This window comes from Tyto alba, unplaced genomic scaffold (genome assembly GCF_018691265.1).
Source record: "Tyto alba isolate M040663 unplaced genomic scaffold, T.alba_DEE_v4.0 Super-Scaffold_22, whole genome shotgun sequence".
Classification (NCBI taxonomy): Eukaryota; Metazoa; Chordata; class Aves; order Strigiformes; family Tytonidae; genus Tyto; species Tyto alba.
In genome coordinates, this window is record NW_024881296.1 from 38,398,645 (window position 1) to 38,423,827 (window position 25,183).

General features: G+C 44.5%; 1 protein-coding gene across 4 annotated transcripts in view; it reads right to left on the reverse strand.

Annotated features, from left to right (window-relative positions):
- Positions 1-19,291, reverse strand: part of DSE (dermatan sulfate epimerase) — a 37,203-nt gene extending 17,912 nt beyond the window's left edge. Inside the window, exons 1-2 of one of the 4 annotated variants that reach the window (XM_032992879.2) lie at positions 19,188-19,291; positions 5,058-5,526 (exon numbers count right to left, since the gene is read on the reverse strand). In XM_032992879.2, the coding sequence (XP_032848770.1) occupies positions 5,058-5,473 (416 nt within the window). In that variant the 5' untranslated portion in view covers positions 5,474-5,526; positions 19,188-19,291. Of the gene's footprint in view, positions 1-5,057; positions 5,527-18,547; positions 18,661-18,924; positions 19,076-19,187 lie in introns of those variants that run through there. The other 3 variants (XM_042796113.1, XM_032992878.2, XM_032992880.2) reach the window with 3 other exon arrangements.
- Positions 19,292-25,183: the final 5,892 nt, after the last annotated feature.

Sequence of the window (25,183 nt, forward strand, 5' to 3'; positions counted from 1 at the left end):
GTGTGCAAAAAAAAAAAAAAAAAAAAAAAAAAAAAAGTACGGAAATCTCTAGTCTGGCAGTTGCAAATGGGGATGTCTCTCCCGTTGGAAGAAGAGTGCAGAATTTGTGAACTTCTCAGGCATTTGTTTATAAGGTGGGCTTAGTAAGGAAGAGAGCTCTCCACTGCTTTGTCCAAAACACAGAATCTGACTGGACTCTTATTTCTGCACAATGTGTGACTGCGATTACATCACTCTGCTTGGTGCGGGGACGGGCCGAGGCAGCATATGGAAAGAATCACAAGTACAGATCCCCTCGGCCAAAAACGCACTTCTGGTGGGGAGTGCTCTGGGGGCCAGTCGGAGATAAAGTGCCAGAAAACGCATCTATATCCTCTGTTCTCTGTAAAATAAGATAATATGGCTTAAATATACAGGCAAACTTTCCTTAAGATTTTAGGCAGCATCTAGAAATCAAATCCCAGGAAAACCAAGTGTGTTACTTAACACCAGCTTTTCATATTTACAGAAAAACCCATTAATGTATTTTTACTGAAATATTAATGCACTACATTCTTGCTAGTCTCTAAAACATTGTCCGTTCCCATATTATTTTGGGTAATTGTTATAGTTAGCTATTAGCCATTGCCCCTCTGTTTATTTTAAAATGTAAACCTACTCCAGGATGTAGCAATTACGGATGCTCTGTTATGAGCAGCATGCCTATCAACATCGGTTGTTATGATAAACGGCTCGAGTGAGTCGACGTGAATGGGAAGTCCATTAAGGGTGTACTTTATTATGTGATATAAAATGACTACTGTAATAGATGACAAGAGACAGAAGTGCTTAATTACATGCCCTTTCCATGCATGAATCAATTAACAGTAGACTTTCTCATAATTGTATCCTGAGATATTGAACCATATTTGAACTATTGATGATTCCCACTAATGTAAACATGAAATTTAAAATGTCAGTTTCCTTAATCTTCTGGCATTCTGGGACAAATAACCGGTGACATTTTAAAATCTATTTTATCCAACTACTGCACACACTACCAAAATACACTTTTGTTTTCTGGTAAGTATTGAATTTGATTTAATATTGACACAAAAATTAGAGGAAACTTATCCAACTAGATTTGATTTTTTTTTTTTTTAATTCTAGAGTTATTTTAGAGTCAATGCCATGTCAGCAGGAAGTCAAAAGAAGTCTAGATTCTACTGTTGAAAGAATCAAGCTGCCAACAAGGAACCTATATGACCACCACATTTAACTTTCCAACACATGTTGATGAATCTGTCAGTGATAAAAAGACATTTTTGGGGCAATTTACACGGCAGTCTATGCACCTACATTACAGAGGAAGTCTAGGGAAAGAAGAGTTCCTCCAATTTACTTATCTTACTGATACGTCTCCAGACAAGCCCTCTTTACTGATGACATAAGGAGTTTTGGCAGATGAGTCTCTGAACATTTAAGGCTCCAAATGTGGGCAACATCAAAACTGCTCCTTCCTTCCACCCTCCCGATCAGAACGTGTGTGCCCTCAAATTATTTCATAAGGATAACATTCGCAATATATCACCCAGAATTCTATTTTTCCCAAAGTCCAAAGGAAACTAAACGTGCCTAAATAGACTGGACAACTTTATTTTTTTTCAAATTCCCCTACCATGACATTGCCAGCACAGTTCACGTACAGTTTCACGCAGTGCTTTAGATTGCCATAACATCTAAATGCCTCCTAGCAGTGCTCAGGCCACAACTCTCCTATTTTCCATGTTTGTTCTCCTAGTATTTTCCTACGTGGAGAAGGATGGGCGGTAACATGTTTTCTGCTAATTTTTAGTTGAGTTTTTAGGAAAAACAGATTTACGCAATTTGTCTGTCCACTCCTTCAGCTTCTGAACCTGCTGACCTATTTGAGCAAAGCCAGGCAGAGCAATACATGCCTCAGATGTTACGCTCCTACACTTCTCTGAAAACCACTGTTTGGACAAGGGAGAGGGATCTCTATTACTGCCATCGCTGAAGGAGCTATAGTGTCAACTCCACGTTGAGAGCATTCAGCCATAAGTTCTCAGGGGAAAAACAGAAATGGAAACCAGATCCATGTTTCTATCACAGCATTTGAAAAGCTGCCCAGTTGGAGGTACGCAAAGGGCAGCTTAGCCCAGCCCTACTGCCTACGTTTCTGATTTCCTCCTCCTGTACCTCCTCTGCTAAGCGCATTGCACCCACTCCTTTTGCAAAGCAGGGAACCTTGATTAGACCTTGATTGTTTGTGGAATGACATGTCTACATCAGAAGGGAAAGATGGGAAAAGCATGGCTACTCTTTCACCCAGGTAACGCAAGATACTTGCTTGAGAAAAACAGCAGTTTGTGGGAGGTAAATGTCATCAAAGCCAAGTGGAAATAAGATATCTGCTCAGTTCTGATCGGTATCTGGTCAGCTGGGACAAAGGAGAGCATTATGGCAAGGGACAGAGGAACCGCAATTAATCCAGGGCAGGAATCACAGGACAAGTGGAACTGAAATTAGGTTATTGAGGCAGCGAGGGAGGCATAGGAAACTGAGAAAGACAGACACGAATAAGTTCCACTACTCCAAATATTACTTGCTCCTCTTTCTTATTCCATTAAAACAGATGGCCATGTAACTATGCGTTTACACTGCCCAAAACAAGTTAAGAAAGAGTGCGAACAAGGAAACTAGGGAGGAAGGTGTTGACTTTGGAGCAGTCTGTAGGTCCTGTTAGAGATGGTTACACATCCTTGGATTCACCTCTATCCTTCTGCCAGTGTGCCAGGAGAAACACAGACTGCCTCTGGAAGTAAGAAAGACTGAAGCTTTGCATTGCTATGCTTCAGTGAAAGATTCTGGAAATTACCACCTTCCCGTTGTGCCAATACTTTTCTTCTCAACTCCCATGTGCCATCTCTTCTGTGACACACATGCAACTTAAGCCCAGTGTGTCCCTTCTCTCTCCCACCACTTCTTTTGTGCTGGTTCCTGTATTTCTATGGCATTCACCACTTTAATATATGGTATAGGAGAACCTCAACACTGCAACGCCTTTTAAATCACGCCCATCAGGAGGATATGGCTCCCAAGTTATGCTAGCTCAAATCCAGCATAATTCCAATGACAACCCATGGATGGATGCCATTTATAGGACGCTACTAGTTGGTCTTAAACCAGGGAAGGTAAGGAAGAGTAGTTTGAGCAATGAATACTAGTTGGTCTTAACCCAAGGAAGGTAAGGAAGAGTAGTTTGAGCAATGAATACTAGTTGGTCTTAACCCAGGGAAGGTAAGGAAGAGTAGTTTGAGCAATGAATACTAGTTGGTCTTAACCCAAGGAAGGTAAGGAAGAGTAGTTTGAGCAATGAATACTAGTTGGTCTTAACCCAGGGAAGGTAAGGAAGAGTAGTTTGAGCAATGAATACTAGTTGGTCTTAACCCAGGGAAGGTAAGGAAGAGTAGTTTGAGCAATGAATACTAGTTGGTCTTAACCCAAGGAAGGTAAGGAAGAGTAGTTTGAGCAATGAATACTAGTTGGTCTTAACCCAGGGAAGGTAAGGAAGAGTAGTTTGAGCAATGAATACTAGTTGGTCTTAACCCAGGGAAGGTAAGGAAGAGTAGTTTGAGCAATGAATACTAGTTGGTCTTAACCCAAGGAAGGTAAGGAAGAGTAGTTTGAGCAATGAATACTAGTTGGTCTTAACCCAGGGAAGGTAAGGAAGAGTAGTTTGAGCAATGAATACTAGTTGGTCTTAACCCAAGGAAGGTAAGGAAGAGTAGTTTGAGCAATGAATACTAGTTGGTCTTAACCCAAGGAAGGTAAGGAAGAGTAGTTTGAGCAATGAATACTAGTTGGTCTTAACCCAGGGAAGGTAAGGAAGAGTAGTTTGAGCAATGAATACTAGTTGGTCTTAACCCAAGGAAGGTAAGGAAGAGTAGTTTGAGCAATGAATATATCTTGAACAGCTAATGCTTCTTCCTGTGCTGACTTGAAACCCGACTCAGACTTCTGCTGAGCTGCTGCTGCCATGGAGCTGTACAAGGGCAGCTGCAACAGAGGGGAGGGGTGCCCCATCGCAGCTCCAGCTCACTGCCCTGGGCAGGAGCCTCTGTCCTGGCAAAGCCCAGGTTTCCCTCCTCCAACCTCCTCAGAGCGGCAAAATCCCCCGGCCACAGTCTGCAGGGTGCACCGAGTGGCAACTGCTGCAGCGCGGTGGGGGAAACGTGTCTGCCTGAATAAAAAAAAAAGGAGATAAATTGCTGGCGTGTAGGAAAAAGGAGAAGGAGAGAGACCTTGTGGTCCCAACTGCTAGCCTGACTCGTACAGCAAGAACATTGACTTCTGTCCCCATAGAAGAGCGTGGCACAGCGAGAACTGAGCAACTTGGGGAATCACAACTTACATCCAGGTGAAGGTAATCCAGGAGGCGGTTATCAAAATGCCAGTTACTCAGGAAGTTTCAGTAAAGTAATCAGATGGACAGCTATCTTTATCATGTCCTAATATGTCTTAAGGAGAAGCCCAAGAACCGTACAGCCACGTGGAGCTGCAAGTCTGAACTGAAGCTCAGCCGTTACATCAGACTGCAGAAACTCAAGGCTGTCATTTTTACCTACAGCTAATTATACCTTCTTCATAGGTCCCTCTTTCCTGAATTATCCCTAAGTCTGGAAAAAAAAAAAAAAAAAGAGATTAAAAAAATAACAACAGTTTTAACACTTCTTACCGCAAACCAGATGTGAAACCCTGCTTTTGGATTGGGAATGGTTTTGGACTTTTTTTTTTTTTTTTTTTTACAGCAATTAGGGTGGGGTCACGCTCGTCTTTCAGCATTAATTTGCAACAGGGTGAATCCAGTGAAGGTGAAAAGCCGTGTGTCCCTGCTGGTCCAGATAAAGGTAAATGCATTCAGCAAGTTAGTCACTGTTAAAGTGAATGTTAGAACAAATGAAATAACTTAGGCAATTCACTCATCCACTCACTCTTCCGCCTGCAAGCAGCTTATACAGTAAGAGCAACTTAAAAAAACAAAGACAAAAATCTACCAACTAGGCTGAGCCGCCATCCTCTCCATGTAATCCTTGGCCATGTTGATGGCCTCGATGTTTTCAGGGTAGAGCACGCAGAACATCGCCAGGGCCCCGAGGTTGTTGCCGTAAATTTCATTCCACCGAGCGCTGAACTCCTTCGGATCCCAGGGAGGAAGGTAGTCCAGGGGATTCGACAGCATCGTTTGCACTGCCTCCATCAGACGAGCCGCAATGTGCTGGTGCGTGGTGGTGGCCTGGAGACGCAGAGCCTCCACGTCCCCTTTGGAGAAGTAGAGCATGGGGTAGCTGTCGTAGTTGGCGTTGACAAAAGGAACCATTGAGTCCGGGTCCTCCCTGGCGCCGTAGGCAAAGGCAAAGCAGACCACGTGTATGAAAAACACACTTGGGGCTCCCCGTGTGTGAGTCCTCATTGTGGCATCAGATCTCCAAGTCTCAATGGCAGCCAAACCATCTTTGAAATATCCTAGGGCAGAGGCACACGAGAGAGAGAGTTAGAAAAGGAATCCGTCAGACACTGTAATTCAGGATTCTCTCCAAGAAATATGATTCCATCTAGACTTAAAGAACCCCATGGATTGTCCAGGTGGCTTTCAAACCATTTTTATACGAATGCTTCAGACAAAATTGCTACCGAGCAATTCATCGTAAAGAAAAACCCGTGCACTTTGAAGAAAGCCCCTCTCCCCCACATCTTCCCCTCTTAGTAGCTGACACGAGGAGAAGGAACACACTGACAGCTCTCGTACTCAAGATTTCCAATAACTGCAGCAGTGCCTAACATGGAGCAGCGCTGACTGTCCTGGCAAGGGGAGAAGGGTGGGAGGGGAGGGGGAAAGGGGAGAGCCAGGGAGCCAGTGCTGGCGGCCGCCAAGCCTGCGTGCTGCCTTGGCTGATGTTAGCAGCTGGAGAGGGAAGGATGAGGAATGCTGGAGGTTTGCGCCGGGGTCATTTTATACCGCGCTTGAAGCCTCCAGTTCTGACACGTCCTCGTTTGTTGTTTTTTTTTGAAAAAAAAAAAAAAAGAACAAGTCAGAAATAAAAAAGAGAAAGAGAAAGCAGCAGAGCGTTAGAAAAACAGCTGAAATACCTTGCCTTCAGAGCATTTAGGGTTCTTGCATTTTTTTGCATTTTTTTTTTTTTTTTTCTAAGGGGCTCTCCATTTTGCATGTGGAGATTTACTGCCAGCTACCAAGAAGGCTGAACATTGAACTGAAGCGCGTATTTTCCTGCATACATGACTTCTCAAAATATGCTCAAGTGGCAAATCTATGCAGAGGTTAAATGCAAGTATTTAAACACAGTAAATTACTTTGTAAAAATTACCAACTATCTAGCCTGAAGTCTCAGATAAAACATGGCCAGGATCCCCCTGAGGAAAGCCAGCAAATTCCTAAAATTCTTCTGAGGGGAAAGGTCACCAAAAGCAGACCCAAGAGAGTCAGTTTTATGTAAATAATGAACAGTAGTTTTCAATTATTAAAAGGAGAAATAGACAGAAGGAAATAAAACCTAAAAACAAATATGACATGTTTTTTTCCACGGAAAACTTGTTTCATAGGATTCAGTCATAAAACTCGTAAGAAGCTGAAGTACAAAGCAACCTTTTATTTCTCCCCACAGCTCCCAACCTATAGATGCCAAAATTTTCTAACAGAAACTTAGGCCGCTAAAACATTAGAGACCCACATCCTGATTTAACAATGTCATTAATATGTGCATAGATAATGAATGAGACAACCTTAGTAGACTGGGTCCCTCCATGACTACTGGGTACACAGAGCCTCTAGGTGCTTGTGTTCAGCTCCTAAAATTAATTTGGGAGCAAGCATCTTTGGCCAAAAAGTAGATCTTTTCTCGTGCATTCCTGACTAGGGTAAAAATAATATTGCACCCTGTAACTGCCTACATTTATATATTACAGCGCGTAGCGTAATTGCTTTAACAGACCGTAATGGAAGATGACATTTTCATAGTATTTTAATGCATTTTGCAAGTAAGCTTTGCCCTTTTTGGGATGTAAACCAATCATTACAGGACACATTAGGCAGATCACAGGGTGGTTTATTTGGTATTACTTTTACTATATCTACGTAGTCTCTCAACACAAACAGACATATAGAGAAACACACTCCATAGTTTATCCAAGCACACTCAAGTCTACTTGTATTCTCACCTATAAATAAGGAAACCATACAACAGCATATTTTGAAAAGAAGGAACTAAAAACCAGCCAAATCAGTACATTATGTTTGAAAGACGATATAATTTTTTAACTGTTGAAAAGAGCTGGTTTTTCATATTAAAAAAAAAAAAAAAAACCAAAACAAAACACAAAACCCACCACTGGTGTTTTTTTTTTTTAAAGCCTGTATGATCATTTATAACTGAAGGCAGTGTAGAGAACCGAAAAACCAAAAATCTGAAAAAATGCAAAAAATGCCTGTAACTTTTTCTCTGATGATCACACATTGAAAGAAGGTTCCTGGTTTACACAATCAGAAAAAAAATCCCAGATAGCAGTAAGGACTTCACACATTCTTTTCCTTCGTTTGATTTCTGGAAGTACTTCTGCACGTCAGTGAATTAAGCACATACGTCAGTTTAGGGATGGTTTTAAGAGTTCCGTAAATTAGAGTCTTTCTGACCAGAGATTAGGCAATATAAAGTAAGGTTTCCCACAACCCCTTCTTTGTAAATCTGGACATACACCTCCTGACATTTCACCACCATCAAACGTGTCCAGTGTTGTTTAGAATTCATAGTCTGTATCTTAAGAATTCAATAACGCCCCTCACTTTTTCACCCTCATGCACGTGTGAATTTCATAGAGAAGGTAAACCCTTTTTTTACCTCGTACATGAGAAGCAACCACCATATCACATTGTTTAGGCTACCAGCAGCACAACCGAAGAAGTGATCTACAGTATATTCATAGGCAGCATATTCAGAGTCAAGATCTGGGAGTCAATGAGTAGTGATAAAATCAGGACTACAAAGTCATTCTTCTTTACTCTTAGAGCACACTGACACCTTTCCTATGATAAGAAGATCAGAGCCCATGGTAGCCACGATTTGGTAAGGCCAGAGAGCCCTGTCCCGTAACTTTGCAGGGCTCAGCCTGGTGTGACTGGTGGGTGGGGGGAGGCAGCTAGGATGGAGTCCACCTTCCCTTCCATGCAAAGCTCCGTGGAGGCACCAGCCACAACCACGTGGAGAGAATCGCCCACGCGAGGCCCCAGGATGGCACGACTACGGCTCAGACCGTGCTACTGAGAGCGAGGAGGGACACAGATGTTCCACGTCTTCCCATCCATGATGCCCTTAAAGGTAGGACCAGCAAGAGTAATAATGAAAACAATCACAAAGCTCCAAATAGAATAAACATCCGGATTTGCAATAAAAACTATCGCCCAGATGGTGAGGAAATACAAACGTGTGTTCAGCCATGTATTCAAACATGGGTACAGCCATGACAAACCACCCCCACAGGGATTTCACACGGCAGAACTGCCTTCAGCCACACACACCATCAAGCACTTTGCTGGCTAGGACCAGACCTGACCACAGGCTTCGTTGCTTTACTGACTCCTCCAGACAGCTCCGTAGGGCTAACGGGCATGATCACCAACAGTCCAGTAGCTGTTTAGAAATTACACTGATTGATAATTAATACATACATACATATATATATGTATGTATAAAATCACTTCAAAAATTATAAGGTGGTTGCAAAAGAACCAAAGCACCTTCAGCAGAAGAATTGTGACCAAACCCAGTAACATTTAGGGACTATTTAGAATTCATAACAATGGTAATGGAAATGGGGTGTGTGTGTGTGTGTGTGGAAAAACTCACCAAGCCCAAACCACTGAAGAATGCATATTCAGCTGTGTTGCACTCTATACTTTGAGTTATCCTTAGTTAACTTACTTGCATACTGAAAGCTAAAGAAATACACAGCACTGTTCAAAGACACACATATGAACCCTGACTATCTGCATAGTTTAGGTGAAGCCAGACATGTATACATAACTGACTGCATAAACTCCAACTTATCAGTTGTGAGTGAAACTGTTATTAAGTTTGTTTGATACACAGGGCTCAAAAGAATAGGAGCTTGGGACTTCTGATGGCTTAAATTGCATTCACAATACCATTTTTCAAAGTTAAAAGAATTTCTTACTCTCATATTACACTACATCATTACCAGCCACATCTTCCAAGAAAAACTTTTCTAAGCAACTCAACCTTTTCTGAAAATGAGGGGCTTTTCTTCAGCTTGGAAACCACAACCTGACAAAGTATTAAAAATTAAAAGGAGAGTGAAGGATGCTTGCCCACGGATGAAAATATAATATGATAATATACAGTGTGCTTTGGAAAGGTTGTCACTTAGTCCTAGGTTGAAAGATCATCTGCCATGATTTGCAGTCCATTCATTGCCAACAGAAACAAACAGTAAAGAACATCGATTATTCTAAAAACACCCCAGACTAAATCTTAACTATTCAGTTCTCCCCATCTGCATCAATGAGTAGACAGACGTTCAGTTGCAGCAAAAAAAAAAAAAAAAAAAAAAGGATTGTAAAACTGATGCCAGTAACTGAACTGGACGTTGGTTTATACAACGAAGTTCACCAAATGAACTTGGTTTGATACGCTATTTAAAGGAAAAGAGAGGCCCTGCTTACTCCTGCTGATTGTGCACAGAGAGGCCACTCCAGTAGCGAGGGCAGAGGAGTGGGAGAGGGGCAGAGGAGGGCTGTGAGGAAAGGACAGTGCCACGAGGACAATCAGCTGGCACGGCTGTCCTTGAAGCAATCGGACCTTCTTGTGGATCACTACAAAAATAAAAACACGTAAAGAATTGTGGCTTTCTGCAGTACCAGTTCTGAAGGGCCGCCATGCTTTGTGGATGCTTTTTGCTGGGACAACACTTGTATCACTTCTTAAAAAGCAGAAATTGCAGGTGTCTCTGCCAGCATCTCCAACACTAGCCCAGGACTCACCTCTGACGCGAGTATCTCATCAACATCTACCGGGAACAGGACAGATGGGGTTTCTGGTGACTGAAACTTCCACGAACCGGAGGCATCGCAACTCCACAGAGTACTCGAGATTCTGAACCAAAGAGTTTCCTAAAGCCCAGGGCTGGGACGTGAACAAGTCAGACCTGCCCACACACTGGGAGCGACTATCAGAGTTCTTGCCTACCCGCGCCGAGGTCTTGGGCTCTCCTCCACCTCCCTGCCTGACCCATCAGGGTCACGGGCCCTCCTCCTCCTCCCCGTGCACCGTGGGGAAGGCTAATGCTCAAACAGGGACAGGACTCTCCAGCCAGAAGAAGGTGGATGGGGTTACACCCTCGGTGAGAACTGGGATTTCCACTCTCATGCTGTCTTCTCCTCCTAGACTGCTCAGGAGATGCTGCAGGCAAGCTCCTGGCACCTCTGCTGCAGATATGCTGGCTTTGCTCTGAACCACGCTGCAAAGTGCCTAGCTGCCTCCAGAGAAGGGAAAAGAAGTCCTGACACTCAGCTCAAGTAATCCAACCTCTACACCTATAAGGAAAACCAAAATATTTTAACTAGTTTAAACCCCATAATTATAATTTAAAGATTTACCTCCACAAATTTTAAAACTTTCTGTCTTCTGGGCAGCTCCTATTTTCCACAAGGGCTTCAGTTCTTGTTATTGCTGCCTGAATTACCTCCACAAGTGTTTGGGTAAGAACTGTGTTCAAATGCATAATGGAAAATCTGTTCCAACATGCTGACAGAAAGCAAATCTTCAGGTTCAGTCTGCAAACTTTAACTTTAGACAGCGACCTCTGAATCAGCAAGGACTTAACTGTCATAATTTTTTGGCATCACTTCTTGATAAATTGTTGAAAGTGAAAGCAAACTTTTTTTTTTTTTTGTGTGTGTAATTCTTGTAATCATAATGCTCAATTTCATGTTGAACAACAGTATCACTATACTTTTATCACAACTTAAATGACATAAGATCACCTTGTTAAGACATTCGAAAGTACTAGTACTAAATTAAGTAATTTTAGCACCCAATGCTAAAAGAGGCAAGAGAGTCACAGATATTTTACCAGGAAATGGTCAACCACCAGCAACAGCTGCTGCCACACCAATACTGTGAAACTCGTAGATAACCCTGCAATGAGATGCACGTGGTATCGTGTCTGATTAAACAGAGATGGGTGTGCACCTTTTTGCACCGATGCTGACAGCTGCCAAAACGTAACTGCTTGCCACGAGGTGTCCTAGGTTAGACCACAGTGGAGAAAGGCACGCTTCTGTAGGAACTGGTTTTTGGCACTTTGTCCAAATACCTCGCATAATTGGCAAACTTTTTCACATACGCTGCAATTGACTTTCCTGCTGATAAGAGGAGCGGCATCTATAAAAATCAATTAATCAGCTGGAGATGGTAGTATTTTAAAATCATGACACTTGCGTCAACTGGAGAGCTATTTTGTCCAACAATGTCAGTTGTACCACTGATCTAAATATTCTGCAAACATATTTAAAAACGGGAGAGCAATTAAGTCCTCTAACTGAATCCAGTAACATTTAAGTACTAAAAAATGCAGGGTAAATCCACAAAAACAGAGAGGTGAAAGGGTCCATGGAGACTAATTCCCATATCTATTGCCATTTGTTTCCTTCTGACTCGCAGAAACTTATCTGATATAGCAAAATTAGGCGGCAGATGGAGTGGGACCAAGAAAACTATAAACTCACCTTTGTACTGTATCAATCACAATAAATCTACTGACCAAAGACCCAAGCTGTATAGTTACAACATCAGCAAGTGGTACCACTGAGTCCCTCCCAAAGCTGTGGGGCTGGACACCAGCGCAGAAAACTCCCATGTCCCAAGATAAGAGCAGTTGGGAGTCCTTCCACCTTTTGGTCAGTGAGATAAAACCAGTTACCATTTGTTTCTCCAATAAAAAGGCTGGAAAAGTGTAAAAATCACTGCTTACAGCTTTAAAAATACCTATTACGACCTTAACCACCAGGGGACATCATTTCTTCCTCTGATTTTTTTCACCATGAGAAATACGCTACATCACAATTACATAATGTCAAAGGTATTTAAAAGCTTAAAAACTGAAATCCCAAATATAATTCGGAATCGAATCTACAATAAAGTATAGCTCAGGTACCCAGGCGTTAGCACTGCACTTGTTCTGAAGTGACTTGAAATAGCTTGAAAGAAGCTTTGTACCAACTTACATAGCCGATTAGCAGCTGTGCTATGAAAATCATAAACGCAACCAGAAACAACCCGTCCTCACAGGAATTATCAATATATGACATCATGTCAGCAGTCAAGATTTAAACTTGCGTCTATTCTTTGATCTATGCACGAAATTCAATGGATCTGTTCAGAGCAGTACACGGCCCCGTGAGACCATCATTCTGGGAGAACGGAGGGCTGCATTCATTCTCCACCATGCTACAGATAGGACAGCAACTGCAAAGTATTTTTATAAGTTTGCGGTAGGATGTGTAAGGTACCTGTGATGAAATTTCCACCTGTTTATTCCTTTCATTTAAAAGCTTATTTGTCTATTTTACCACTGTATATATATAAATTAACAGGGCATACACACGCGCACACTCAATGCGTAACCGTCTCTCTGCCTCAAGCGAAAACAAGATTTAAATTGTCTGCATGCCCAAACCGTAACCTGGGAATTTGAAATTTTCTTCTATTTTATAATTTATCCTACCGTATAAACGCTTTCTCAATAATATGGGGGTTGCACTAACTTTACTATTCCTAAGCCTTACCGTGCTCTTTTATTCTGTACTTCACTGTATAGAATGAGTAAGAAAGTCATTTTGATATCCAGAATCCTGAAGGCGATCATTCCCAGCCAGTACAGACATGCCTGGTAAGGCATCCACATTCAGTGAACGAAAGCTTCATCAAAGGCATAATTCTGTTAGCTACCACAGAAAGACTTCCTTTAGTGCGCCAGCATTCTATCCTGAGCCGAAGTACTTTTGAAAGGCCATTTCAATAATTAAAAATAGTTATTTTTTTCAGAAATGTTTACGCGGACGCTAACACTAATGGAGGACAGTTTGAGAATTTCCGTATAGGCTAAAAGGATATATTAACTACATTTGTCTGCTCCATTAATGTCCCAGAAGTGCATCAAACCACCCACCCATCCATCTATTGCATTGTTCCAGCACATCGGGCATTTTTGGGGCCCGGGGCTATGACACTAACAGGCACCGCAGAAACACAGACCGAAAGCGCCTGCAACGAGTCGGAGTTGGAACTAGATGACCGTTCAGGTCCTTTCCACCCCAACCCCAAACCTCCATGAACCCTGGGTGGCGAAACAAGCAGCTGCCAGGCGAGCACCAAGATGGAAAAGCATCCTCCCGGCCCACGCACGTACACTCACGCCGGGGGTCCGCGAGGCAGCGAACCCCTGGGTGAGGGGTACCAGAAACCACATTTTGGGTTTCCTCCGGCAGCAGCCCCCGACCCAGAGGTGCAACCGCTCTTCGCAAGAGGGGGTGAGCGAAGGAAGAGGTTATCTGAGGCAACCCAGAGCGTGGCGGCGGCGTGGATCGAGGCGGGCAGCCACGGGGCATAGGAAGGGCTGGAAAACCTTCAGGGGGTGATCGCAACGGCCAGGGGGGTGGGAACAAAGGGACAGGGAAAAAAAAATAATCGCACGCGCAAAAGGGGAAAGCCGATTTTACTGCTGTCAAAACAGAGCTCCTCCTTGTGCCTAATCCAGCGCAGTCAGACCGCTGCATGCCTTGCAGCTGCCCTCACTTTTTAGGAGACGGATCAGAGCACCAGGAACTCCCGACACCAAGACTGGTGTTTCCATTGCTGAATTTAATTTCTATCCTCTCTTCCAACTAACACTTCTTTGTCAGCCTTGACCTTTACTCTTCCAAATACTTGCAAAAGTTTTAAGTCCCCTGGCTTGTTGTTCTCCTCTACTACGTATAATTAACAGTTTTAATCTTTCCTGCTTATTGCTTTAATTGTCCTGCATTCGATTGCCTCCAAGATGTTGGAAACGAATTAAGTTTTTCTGCTGGAGTTTTAAAAAACTTTACAAACACTCTCCGTATATCTATATTTATCTACAGACTTCGGCAGCTGAAGATATCAAATAAATATTTTTATTCGTAAAACATTTCCACAGGACGTTGTGTTATAGACAGGAATTCTAAAACGCATCACATCCTTCAGTTGCTATGGGATCAAAACTCATTTTAACTATGTTTCCATATCCTGTTTATGACTCGGGCTTGCATACAAAACTATATTAAAATTTTATTTCTTATTTATGTTAACGTATTATGAGAGCATATAGGAACACCAGAGAAGTCCAAAGGTACCTATGCTAGTCAATTTACAAACCTAAAAAGTCTGCAATCTAAGCAATTTAAATCAACACTTGCTTTTAGATTATCTACATACAGTCTTACGATGGAGACCCCAGATGTGTATCCACACAGAACTACCCTTTCGTTTGCTGTAGGATAAATGCCTCTGTGTTTGTAGACCTAAATTACACTACCCTACCAGGTAGTTACAACTCCCAGCAGATCAGTATGCTGTTCATTATTAGTAGTCCAATTCTGTTGTTTCCCCTGATGCTTTCGCCTGTTATCTCTTTATCTACAGTTTGTTTATATATATAGATATAGCGTATATTTTCTCTCTCCGCCCCCATAGATAAAATGTATATGTACCCAGACGCAGCTGATTTTCTTCAAGGTACAAACTTGGAGAGACAATAAAACATATTGTCCTGCAGTTCCTTCGGGGTTATTAATGTCCTCGCTCCCGCCCAGAATTCCCTTGATAAAAGCAGAATACCCTTGATAAAAAGTGACAATTACGTTTTCACGGACAGAAGCCTCAAGTGCAGACGGAGTTGAAAGGCTACATTATTCCTGCAAAATTTAGCTACTCGCGGTTGGTGGGAGGAATTTGTGTGAGTAGATGTCAACACGACCGTTAAATTACAGGTCAATTTTGAAAATTAGAATAGTATAACCTCATTTCTGACCTTGAGTCGTACAGGCACGGCTCTCGCAGCAGAACTGAAAACTGGCAGATTGTTTTGGCAAAGATTGTGATGCACCATGGTCGCAAGGATCTGATGAAAAGGCTTTAAAATTACATGATACCCACAGAAATACTTTCAAACAACTTTTGAAAAGACTTTAGCAATTCTAAGCAGCCATTTAATTAAAAGACTTAAGAGGACATACCAGGTTTATATAAAATATTCAGAATTTTTAATATTTCTCATAAAAATAAAAGACAAAACCAAAATAAGAACATAAACCAGGACAACTGCGGTGAAAGAACTCTTAAAATTAGAGAGCAGTTCTTACGGAACTGCTAAAATTATGTTTATCTGGTACTGAGATACGATATCTGCCCGAGCCAAGCGAGCAGGGTCCCTACAACCCATCGCCTGCTCTGAATACCACGACTGCTGATTCTCACTGTATATTCCGAGTCTAAGCGAGGGGAAAACCAGAAAAGACAGACCAAACAAAGGTAATTTCAGCCTGTGTACATAATGGGCGCATTGTGCCCGGGCTTTCACCCCGGCCCACGTCCCAGGGGCGGATGACAGTGTGATGTCAGCACCTGATGTGAGAAATTACTTCCCGCGCTCGGACCTTCACGTGACTCCCAAAACGGCCAGACCCCGCCGGTCAGCTCGCCACGACCAACGCTTCACTTCTGCTCAACTTCTACCGGCAAAGCCATTCATCAGGAAGGTCCCGGGTGGCATCAGCTCAATTTCCCTTTTTTTTTTCCTAGCAGGCTTTCATCCCCTCTTCTGCTCTTTTCCCACCCCGAGCAGGTAACCGAGTCTGGCCAAACTGCTATGCACGGGGGTTTGGGGTTTTTGCTAACTCAGCTCTGTCACACATTCGCCATATCCCAGCTGGGCTTCACCCCATCGGCGCAAAGCTTACCCATCTAAACAGAGGAGTACCTCAAAGGAAGGGCTTTCTGCCAAATATTGGGTCTACTTATAATAAATACGTGGCTACAGGCTTGAACACAAACTGGCACTGCGGTTTATCAGCTTTAGGGGACTACACGAAGCTCCTACCTACCTCAGCTGAATGGAGACAGCAAAGAAGGTGTCAACAGCCAGGACAAACTTGCTGCTGAGATATATTTACCAATTAAATACAACTCGCTAAGCAGAAGTCATATTCTCTTTTACTCACCAGACACTTGGATTATCAAGTCTAAACCAGGAAACAATGGTTACAGGAAGCTCTGTCTGTCTGTATTTTTTTAATCCCTTCAGAAAAAAAAAAAAAAAAAAATCCAACCCCCCCAAAAAAGAAAACACCAAGAAAAAAACAGCTTTATTTCTTGCAAAATGTCCAGGAACAATAGCAGTAGTAACTAAATTTCTTTCTGCTTGTTGCTAGAGTAGGTTGTGGGTGCCAGATGTGCAAGTTTCTACACACAAGCCTAAGAATGTGACTCAGTTTTAGCTAAATACAATCACTTCTGGGAGAAGGGACACTTCCATTTCACAGACTCAGTTACAGCTTCATACAACCCTAGCTCTCACTGCTCAAGCTGCTGGGTAGTGATGGAAGTGACCATTTCTCCACCAGCATATAAATTCACTATGTACATTCACAACCCAACAGCTGCCTGGTGATGGGAATGACTTTCTACCACCACTGATCTGGCTTTATTTGAATTCAGTTTTGAAAAAGCTTAAGTGCTTGCATCCATTGTACTTGGGGAAAAGCGATGGTACACACAGACCTCATGAGCACTGTGTTTCTACAGGTGTGAGTCTTTAGGAAGTACCAAAACCAAGGGGTCATCCTAAAACTAGCTTTCAGCTACTCCTTTTTCCCTGTAACTGTAGGCAACCTATGAAAAGTCACATCTAACATTTAGCCAGGTAATTAAACACATCTTCCTCTGATTGTGGTGTGGACATTTACTAAATACGTAGTTAGAGTAACTCATATACACTGTAATAAAAACTGAGCTCTCTCAGGCAACTGTAACCTATCAACTTTTACCATAGGCAAACTGTTCAGTTTATGTATTTCTTCCTTTGCAACCCATTTTCTCTATGGCTGAAGAACAGGTTTTAGACTAGATTGTATATGAATATGCAGTGGAAAACCAGGACCAAGTGTCTTCTGAGGTCAGTCTCAGCAGCAGAGGATATAGATGTGTTTATAAACTATTCTCATCTCTTGCTCTTGTATTAAACAACAGCACTCAGTTTTGTTTTTGTTTTTTTTTTTTTTTCATGGCAATTCAAAATTATGCAAAGTATCACAATGTTTCAAACAAAACAACAAAAGCAAGCTCTTATTTCGAATAGGAAGAAAAGAAAACGACATTTTCTTAAAGTACCAGTAGCTCTGTCCCAGTAAAATATCCTGTGATTAGCGTATGTTGGTTTTGAATTTAGTGAAGTTTGCAGATGGTCAAGAAAATCCCAATCCAGGACTGCTGCTTTGTTGACTTCCACTAAAAACTTAGTTACTTTAAGTCACTGCAGAAACACATATAAGCAATGATACACAGTAGAACTCAGAGTTGAAATTATATTTAGCGCTTCTGTAGAAAAATGCACCCAAGGATCTCCAAGTAGTTATGAAACATTAATTAATTAAACTTCTCAACACCCCTGTGAAGCAAGCAAGCATATTTATCTGTTTTATGAGGAAGGAAACAGAGCCATGGAGAGGTGGAGTGACTTGCCCGAGGCTACCCAGCAAGAGTCTTTCAGAGTAATAAACAGCATCTGAATTATTGATTCTCACTGCTGCCCTTCAGCTGAATTGTTCCTTTTCTTTTGAGATACTGTAATAAGTTATAATAATTATTGGCATGATAAACATAATGTGGCAATATTTAGCAGAGATTTTATTTATCTTTGCTTAGACTATATTAAAACTTTAGTGTGGCTTAAATCGCAATTGATCTTCTTAGGGTGACCAAAAATCTCCAACTAGCTGAGCAACATTTCCTGTATTTCATTCACAATTGCACCTATTTCTTATATTGCTTATGTCCAGAAAAGAAGTCACCCCAGCTTGAAAATGCAGGCAAATATCACAGCTTCAGGCTGTCTCGAGAGGGAATGACAGGGAAGCAGAGCGAACGGCCACTTCCAGTCACACCGAACCGATTTTTTAGAGCTGGCGTGAGATGCACCCGGGGGGGTGATGCATCGCTTCCGCGCCCTCCCAGCCACGGGCACTGCAACTCGCCGCCCCCGGGGCCGGGGAGACTGAGCTTGGGGAGTTAACAGCCGTGGACCCGGGTCCCTCACGACTTTCGCAACAACAGAAATAAAGACACGAACAAAAAGTGGCAGGAAGTTCCAGCGGCCGAATCGCTCTTTCCCTGCCTCTCCGTGGCTGCCCGAGGCGCAGGACGGGGATGCTGCCGCTTACCTTTCACGCACGCATCGTGGGGAGGCTTTTTAAAACTCGTTAGCGAAAGGCTCGGCGGCTCGGGAGGGCGGAAGGCTGTTACCCACGGCGCCCGGAGGCAAAGCCGCGAACAGAAGCAGCCGTGTCTCCCCGCACGCACCTCCCACGGACACGCGGGGCCCAACCTCCGGGCGGCCCAGCGCCTCCGGGAGGCGGGGGGGGGTGGGGTGTTTCCCAGCGCCGGGGGCCCTGACAGCACCCCCCCCCCCCCCCCCCGCCACGCCACGCCGCTCCACTGGGGACAGCCCGGAAAAACCCGTGCGTGGAGGTTGCTCCCCGCGGGACACCCCCAACCCTTCCCCCCCCCCAGCCCGGGCCGCCCAGCTCCCCGCCGGTACCTGGTGCCCGCTAACTCCAGCGCCCACGCCGCGCCCCGGGGATGGGGACACTGTGTGTGTGTGTGTTGGGGGGGGGGGAAGAGGTTCGATCTCCCCCCGCCCAAATCCGCCGGTAACCGGGCGCTCCCGGGGCCCGGCCGCCTCCAGCCGCCGCGGGGGCTCAGCGGAGCGGAGCGCAGGGGAGGGGAGGGAGGGCGCGGAGCGGGGCGCGGAGCGGGGCGCGGAGCGGGGCGCGGAGCGGGGCGCGGAGCGGGGGCACTCACCGCCGGCGGCCCCCGCCGCTCAGCAGCCGGAAAGTTTCTCCTCCGCAGCCCCGGGGGACGGAGCGGGTTTTTTTTTTTTTTTTGGGGGGGGGGTGAGGATTGGGGGGTGGTGTGCGTTTTTCAACTCAGGAAGAAAGTGACTCCCTCCCTCCCCCCCCCCCCCCCCTCCTCCTCCTCCTCCCCACTCCTCCCTTCCCGCTCCACCTCCCGCCTCCCCGCCCTCCGCCCTCCTTCCTTACCTCTCCCCGGTCCTCCTCCTCCTCCTCCTCCTCCTCCTCCCTCCTCCTCCTCTTCCTCCTCTTCCTCCTCTTCCTCCTCCTCCTCCCCCCCGGCCCCTCACGCCATGGTGGCCCCGGGCCCGGCCGGTTTCTCGTTCCCGGAGTACCCCCCGGGTTTTACCCCCCCGCCCGCTCCTCCCCGGCTCCTAGTTGGCGGAAATCCCCTAATTCGTTTTTCTGCGGGGAACGTGTTGGCCCCGACACCGGGGTGTCGGCAGATTTGATTTTCTGCACTTAGGACGTAGGGCAGCGGTACCACGGCCCGGACAAGGTGGTGGTGGGGGGCTGTGGAGGTTAAAGCATCCAAGGGTGACCCATCCCTGTGCAATATCCATCTCTAGTGCTGTCACCGTACCGCAGGAGGGTAACAGGACCTCCCATCCGAAAGTTCCCTCAAGCCAGCAAGGAAACAAAAAGCTAATTTGTCAATCTGCTCTTTTAAGTATGGTGTGAGTACTCACAAAAACGTTTCCCGTGTAACGCAAAAACATGAAACGTCATGGCCGTGCAAGCCAATCATCCAGACATATTTTGCAGCCACTCGGTTGAAGATACTTAAGAAAGTAATATAAAAGAGGATAAAATAAATGATCCTTTGGAACACTTCTCTTTCTTTTCTCAGTCACTGTACCCAAGAAAAAGTAGGACATGAAGAATTCCAAATGTTTGTCGGGTTCCAAAAGCTGAGCATGTTTTATCATCTTCAGACTACTCCACTGAAATTAAAATAAAAATATTTACATGTGATGGGTCAGGACGGTGTCCAACTACCTGAAGTTTACATTTCACAAAGCTTAGTCTTCATTTTACTCATGTTCACTGATGTTAGTGAGTCAATCAGAGAGCTCTAAGTGCTCAGTTCCCCGGCTTTAAAATGTAAAAGCTGTGTTTTCTGAGGATAGTTTACACTGTGATTTCCTGCTGTTCTATCCAGGTTAATAAACTTGTGGAAACTAGACAAAACTAGAAAATATACATCTCCCTTCACCCCTTCACTCCTGCTGTATTTCCCGGTGGTATCTATTGACAATCTCAGCGTAAAGAACAGGGATCCACACGCTGCTGCAAACTCCAAGAGCAATGCCAGAGCCTGGAATGAAGCCTCGCTTTTTTACCAGTAATGACACGCCTAAAAGCACTAAGTGCTTCAGTGTCAGTCATGCAAACACTTGAGTAATCACGAGCAGGTATGTTCCTAAACACCTATTTGAATGGTATTATGTTATACTGCATTGTTAGTAGAGTTGTAAAATACTAATGTTGTGACACGAATGAACACGAATGAGGAGAGCTAGACTCCCCCAGTCAGACCAGATGTGGCTAACAGGACAGCGCTACTGGAATTTCTAAAATCATCAGCATGCCTAAAATGATGAGGAGGGAGGCGTCTAAATACTAGTCATGTGTCTACATCATTAGGTATTTAAATATATTAAGTATCTGACTCTAAGTTGGATGGAATTGGCCCTTACAATTCCGAACAGCATAAAGCCGGAGTGGCTTTTGAAATCCCGACCTCAGCCTGTGGCTGTATCTATCCATATTGTAAAGAAACTGCACTGTGCTGCCTTGCCATGAATACATGGTCAGAGCACACTGTGGCTCCCCTGTAGCCTGTGAACTTGAGTTTCTGCCTCATAGAGGATGAGCTTGGATGTGCTTGGTTCTTGCTCTGGTATGTGGAGATACATACACAGGATGCAGAGCCACAGATCCTCTCTGCCTTATGTCCTCTTATATAAAACAGGCCTTGTTTTACTTCTCAGCAACTCAGGGTGCTTGTCAGGCTAAATAAAGAAATTGAAATTTATAGAATGATTCAGAAAAGCCTAAGAGAAGCAAGATCTGCCCATTCCAGATTAATTTCACCATTGCCACTAATAATTTTGAAATGAGAACGACCCCAGGTTTAGCAAGCATCGCGTATAAGGAAAGATTGAAAAAATTAGCCTAAGGATGAGAAGATTGGAGGAAGATGTGATATCAGCCTTCAACTATGTAAAAACTGCTGAAAATAAGATAACAATCTCTTATCCACATCCTCTGAGAACAGCATGTAAGTTGCAGCAAGAGAAATTTAGGCTAAATAGAAAACAACAACAAAAAAAGTATCTGTTAGGGTAAATAAAGCGGGAGTGAACAACACCTCTGTCCCTGCAGGCTTTTTAAGTACAAGTTGGACTTGTATTTATCGAGAACTGTTCAGGTCTAGAAAGTCAGATGGATCTTGCCTTAGAACAAGGGGTGGACCATATGACCTGTCAAAGTCCTTTCCAGTCCTGTTTTGTATGATTATGTTCAAAATGCTACTTGCACAGTCAAAATTATGGCTCCTCTTTGATCTTCCTATGCCCCTCACCTCCTTAGCAATGGGTATAACCTCCCTTGCTAAGGCGGAGCTTCTCGTGGTGGTTTGCTAGCCTTTGCTTCACGCCAGTGATTTTGTTCCTGATGACAGCTCGAAGAAAACAAACAAACAATACAATAATATCAACCTGGAACAGAAATTCTTGGTGGGATCCATCTAACCTCTGAAGGTATCATGGACTTTTGTTCTGTACTTGGCCGGTAACTACCTCGGATCTAGTCACATTAGACTCTCTTCATAACCACAAATAATTACTTTCAGTGCAGAATTCACCTGACCTGTTTTAAACTTTTTCTTTAGGATGTGATGAATGATGTTCCCAAGCTACCTATTCTTATCACCAACCATGAAGTTGGTTTGACTGACTGACTCAGTAACATACCATCGTACAACTTCCACTCTCTTGGTGCTTCTGTCCCTGAAATCTCTCACTCCCTCTCTGCTCCCAAGTACCTGAACCCTAGTTCATTTGTTCCTTTCTTTGTTTTTATTGGGAGGGTCCCACTGAGATTAATAATTTCTGTAGCTGTCATTCCCTTTGATTACATCATGCAGCACTGATACAGCAAACTGACATTTCGGGTGGCATTGCTCCAGAATGGATTTAGGAGAGGAGCTAAATTTACCTTTTGGAGCTAAAGACCATTGGCTTGGCCAGGTGGTGCAGAGCATGTTCCATGGAAATTGTTTGAAAACTGCTCAAGTCAGACATTGTTCTACTCATACATCACATGGCCTTATTTTTCCTTGGCTTTTATGGCAAGCAACGTTACCAGGAACATGAAATGCCTGGTGTCTGTATGACTGAGCCAGATGTATGTGGGAAGTGTTGCCCTTTTCCGACAACGGCAATTTATCTGGGTGTCGTGGTTTGGGCCTGGTTGGCAGCCAACCACCACGCAGAGGCTCTCTCTGCCTTCTCTTCCAGCAATGAGAAGGGACAGAGAGCCAGGCTTGGGGTTCGAGATAGGACTGGGATGGGGAAAAATCCCCCTTTATGGTCATGAGCAAAAGGCAGACTCGTTAGGGGAAGAAAAAAAAAGAACATCATTTATTACAGACACTAACAACACATAACAGAGTAGGACAGTGAGAAGCATTGCCACATCTTGAGAACACCTTCCCCCCACCCCTCCCTTCTTCCCGGGCTCAGCTCTGCTCCCGATATCTCTACCTCCTCCCCCCAGCAGCACAGGGTCAGGGAATGGGGGGTGCAGTCAGTGCTGCCACTTCCTTTATCTTTGGTGGGGGGAGTTTCTGGAACTTGTTCCTCCTGCTCCATCGTGGTCCCCCTCTCACAGGAGACAGTCCTCCACAAACTTTCTCCAACTTGAATTCCTCCCATGGGCCGCAGCGTTCCCCACACTGCTCCGTCATGGGTCACTAACTCCCTCCGACTGGATTCCCTCCCACGGCTGCAGCCCTTCCCGAGCTGCTCCGGTGTGGGACACCCCCGCATGCTGCAATCCTCCCAGCGCTGAATTACAGCAGCGGGGCTGCCTTTTCCCATGAGACCCTGGCCTTCTTCGGGCACAGCACCTTGATTACACCAAGCAGAAGCCACAGGCCATAAATCAATGTCTGCTCCACCGTAGATCTCCATGGGTGGTGGGGGGGCCACCCTGCCGTCTCACCACAGGATCCAGGGGGGTCTCTGCTCCGGCACACCTCCCCCCTCCTTTCTTCCTCCGTTCCTCCACTGACCTTGGTGTTCATGCAGCTGCAGCAACTCCTCCTCACAAGTCCGACTGCCTGTCACCACGTCCCTTCTTAAATACATTATCGCAGAGGCGCAGCTGATGGGCTCAGCCTTGGTGCAGAGGTGGGGCCAACTTGGAGCTGGGGGAGCTTTGAGAAGCTTCTCCCAGGGGGCCGCCCCTACAGCCCCTTCCCCTGCTACCAAAAAACCCCACCACTCACTCAACCCCAGGACACCGGGTCACACACACAGAAGTCACTGTCCTGGACACCAATGTATACAGTGAATGTCTTGAAAATGCCCGCCACACCAGGGACACTGTGAGCAGCCAGGGCTTGGTTACGAGGTCTAGATAACTTCTATCCTTTTTTTCCCCCTTACAGTAAATGATGTTTGAGAAGTGAATTCTTCCAAGAAGGCCCTGTGGTTGTCTGGGTTGTAGGGAAGGGAAATGCACATTATTTTCCTGCTGCATTGACGAGCTGGGTCATGAGGACGTGAAGAGGGAGCAAGCCCCCCCGTTGTTGTGCGAGGGCAGTGGGAGAGGAAGGCAGCAGGGCTGCACGAAGCCAGTGATGTGGAGCTCACCCTTTCTGGAGGAGACACCGAGTGTCTGCTGATGCTTCACACATTTTAAAGCCTTTGGTTGTCACTTAGTCTTAAAATGAGGGGGGGGGGGATGTTTCCTTTCTCTTTCTTTGTGACTGGAGATGTTAGCCTAAAGAGGGATGCTGTACGTCATTCAGTCTGTTCCACATACACAGCCTTCACCATTCTAATCGTTCTTCCTACCCAGCCTATGCAACAGCATTTTTTTCTTCTTTTACTTTTCCTCTTTTTTGTTGTTGTTGTTTGGTTGGTTTGGTTTGGTTTGTTTTTAAAGTACCTCCCTATCACTGAAGTCCCATTCTCTGTGTGATCTGTTTGGTCTCTAATTTCCATGCAAGAAGCATTTCTACTTTTGTCATTAAGTGACAGAACTCTTCAAATAGAAAGAGAGAAAAATACAAAATTCTCCAGATTCTTTCATTAATTTTCCAAAACAATCAATTTTCTTATGACCGTAACCCTTGTGTTCCCTTTCTCTTTTGTGTCCAGCTGTGATGATTCCTGATCTATGAGCTTAAATCTTTAGGACAAGAGTGTTAGGCCAGACTTTTCTTGGAGCTGAACTGCAGAACTGCAAATCTGGATACTTGCATAATGCTCACCCTGCCCTCCTTGATCCGGGCTGCTCTGCCTAACCCTTCCCCCTGGACTTTATTAGTGCCACATGAAGGCAGCTCTAATTTTCAAAACTTATCCCAATTCCAGCTTCATACGGGGGAATGTTGGCTATATCCTCTTTCCAGCCAGGGTGTGGACCAGACAGTGTCCTAACTTCGTTGTTGTTGTTACTATGTCCTTCAAGTTTATGAGAGTGTTGCATGATTCATACCATTTACTACTCGGGGATTTGGGGCTTTGGCACATTGTGCAGGCAACGGGCAGAAATAGTCACAGCTCCAAAACTAGGTAATGCGAAGGAGGGGCCTGAAATCAGTCCTGAGAATCAGAAACAGTTGGAAATCTGGAAATCTTGTCTAAATTGGTTAAGATATCTCTCTGGCTGGGACACATTTAATGTGGTGTAAAGCAATTTCTCTCAAAG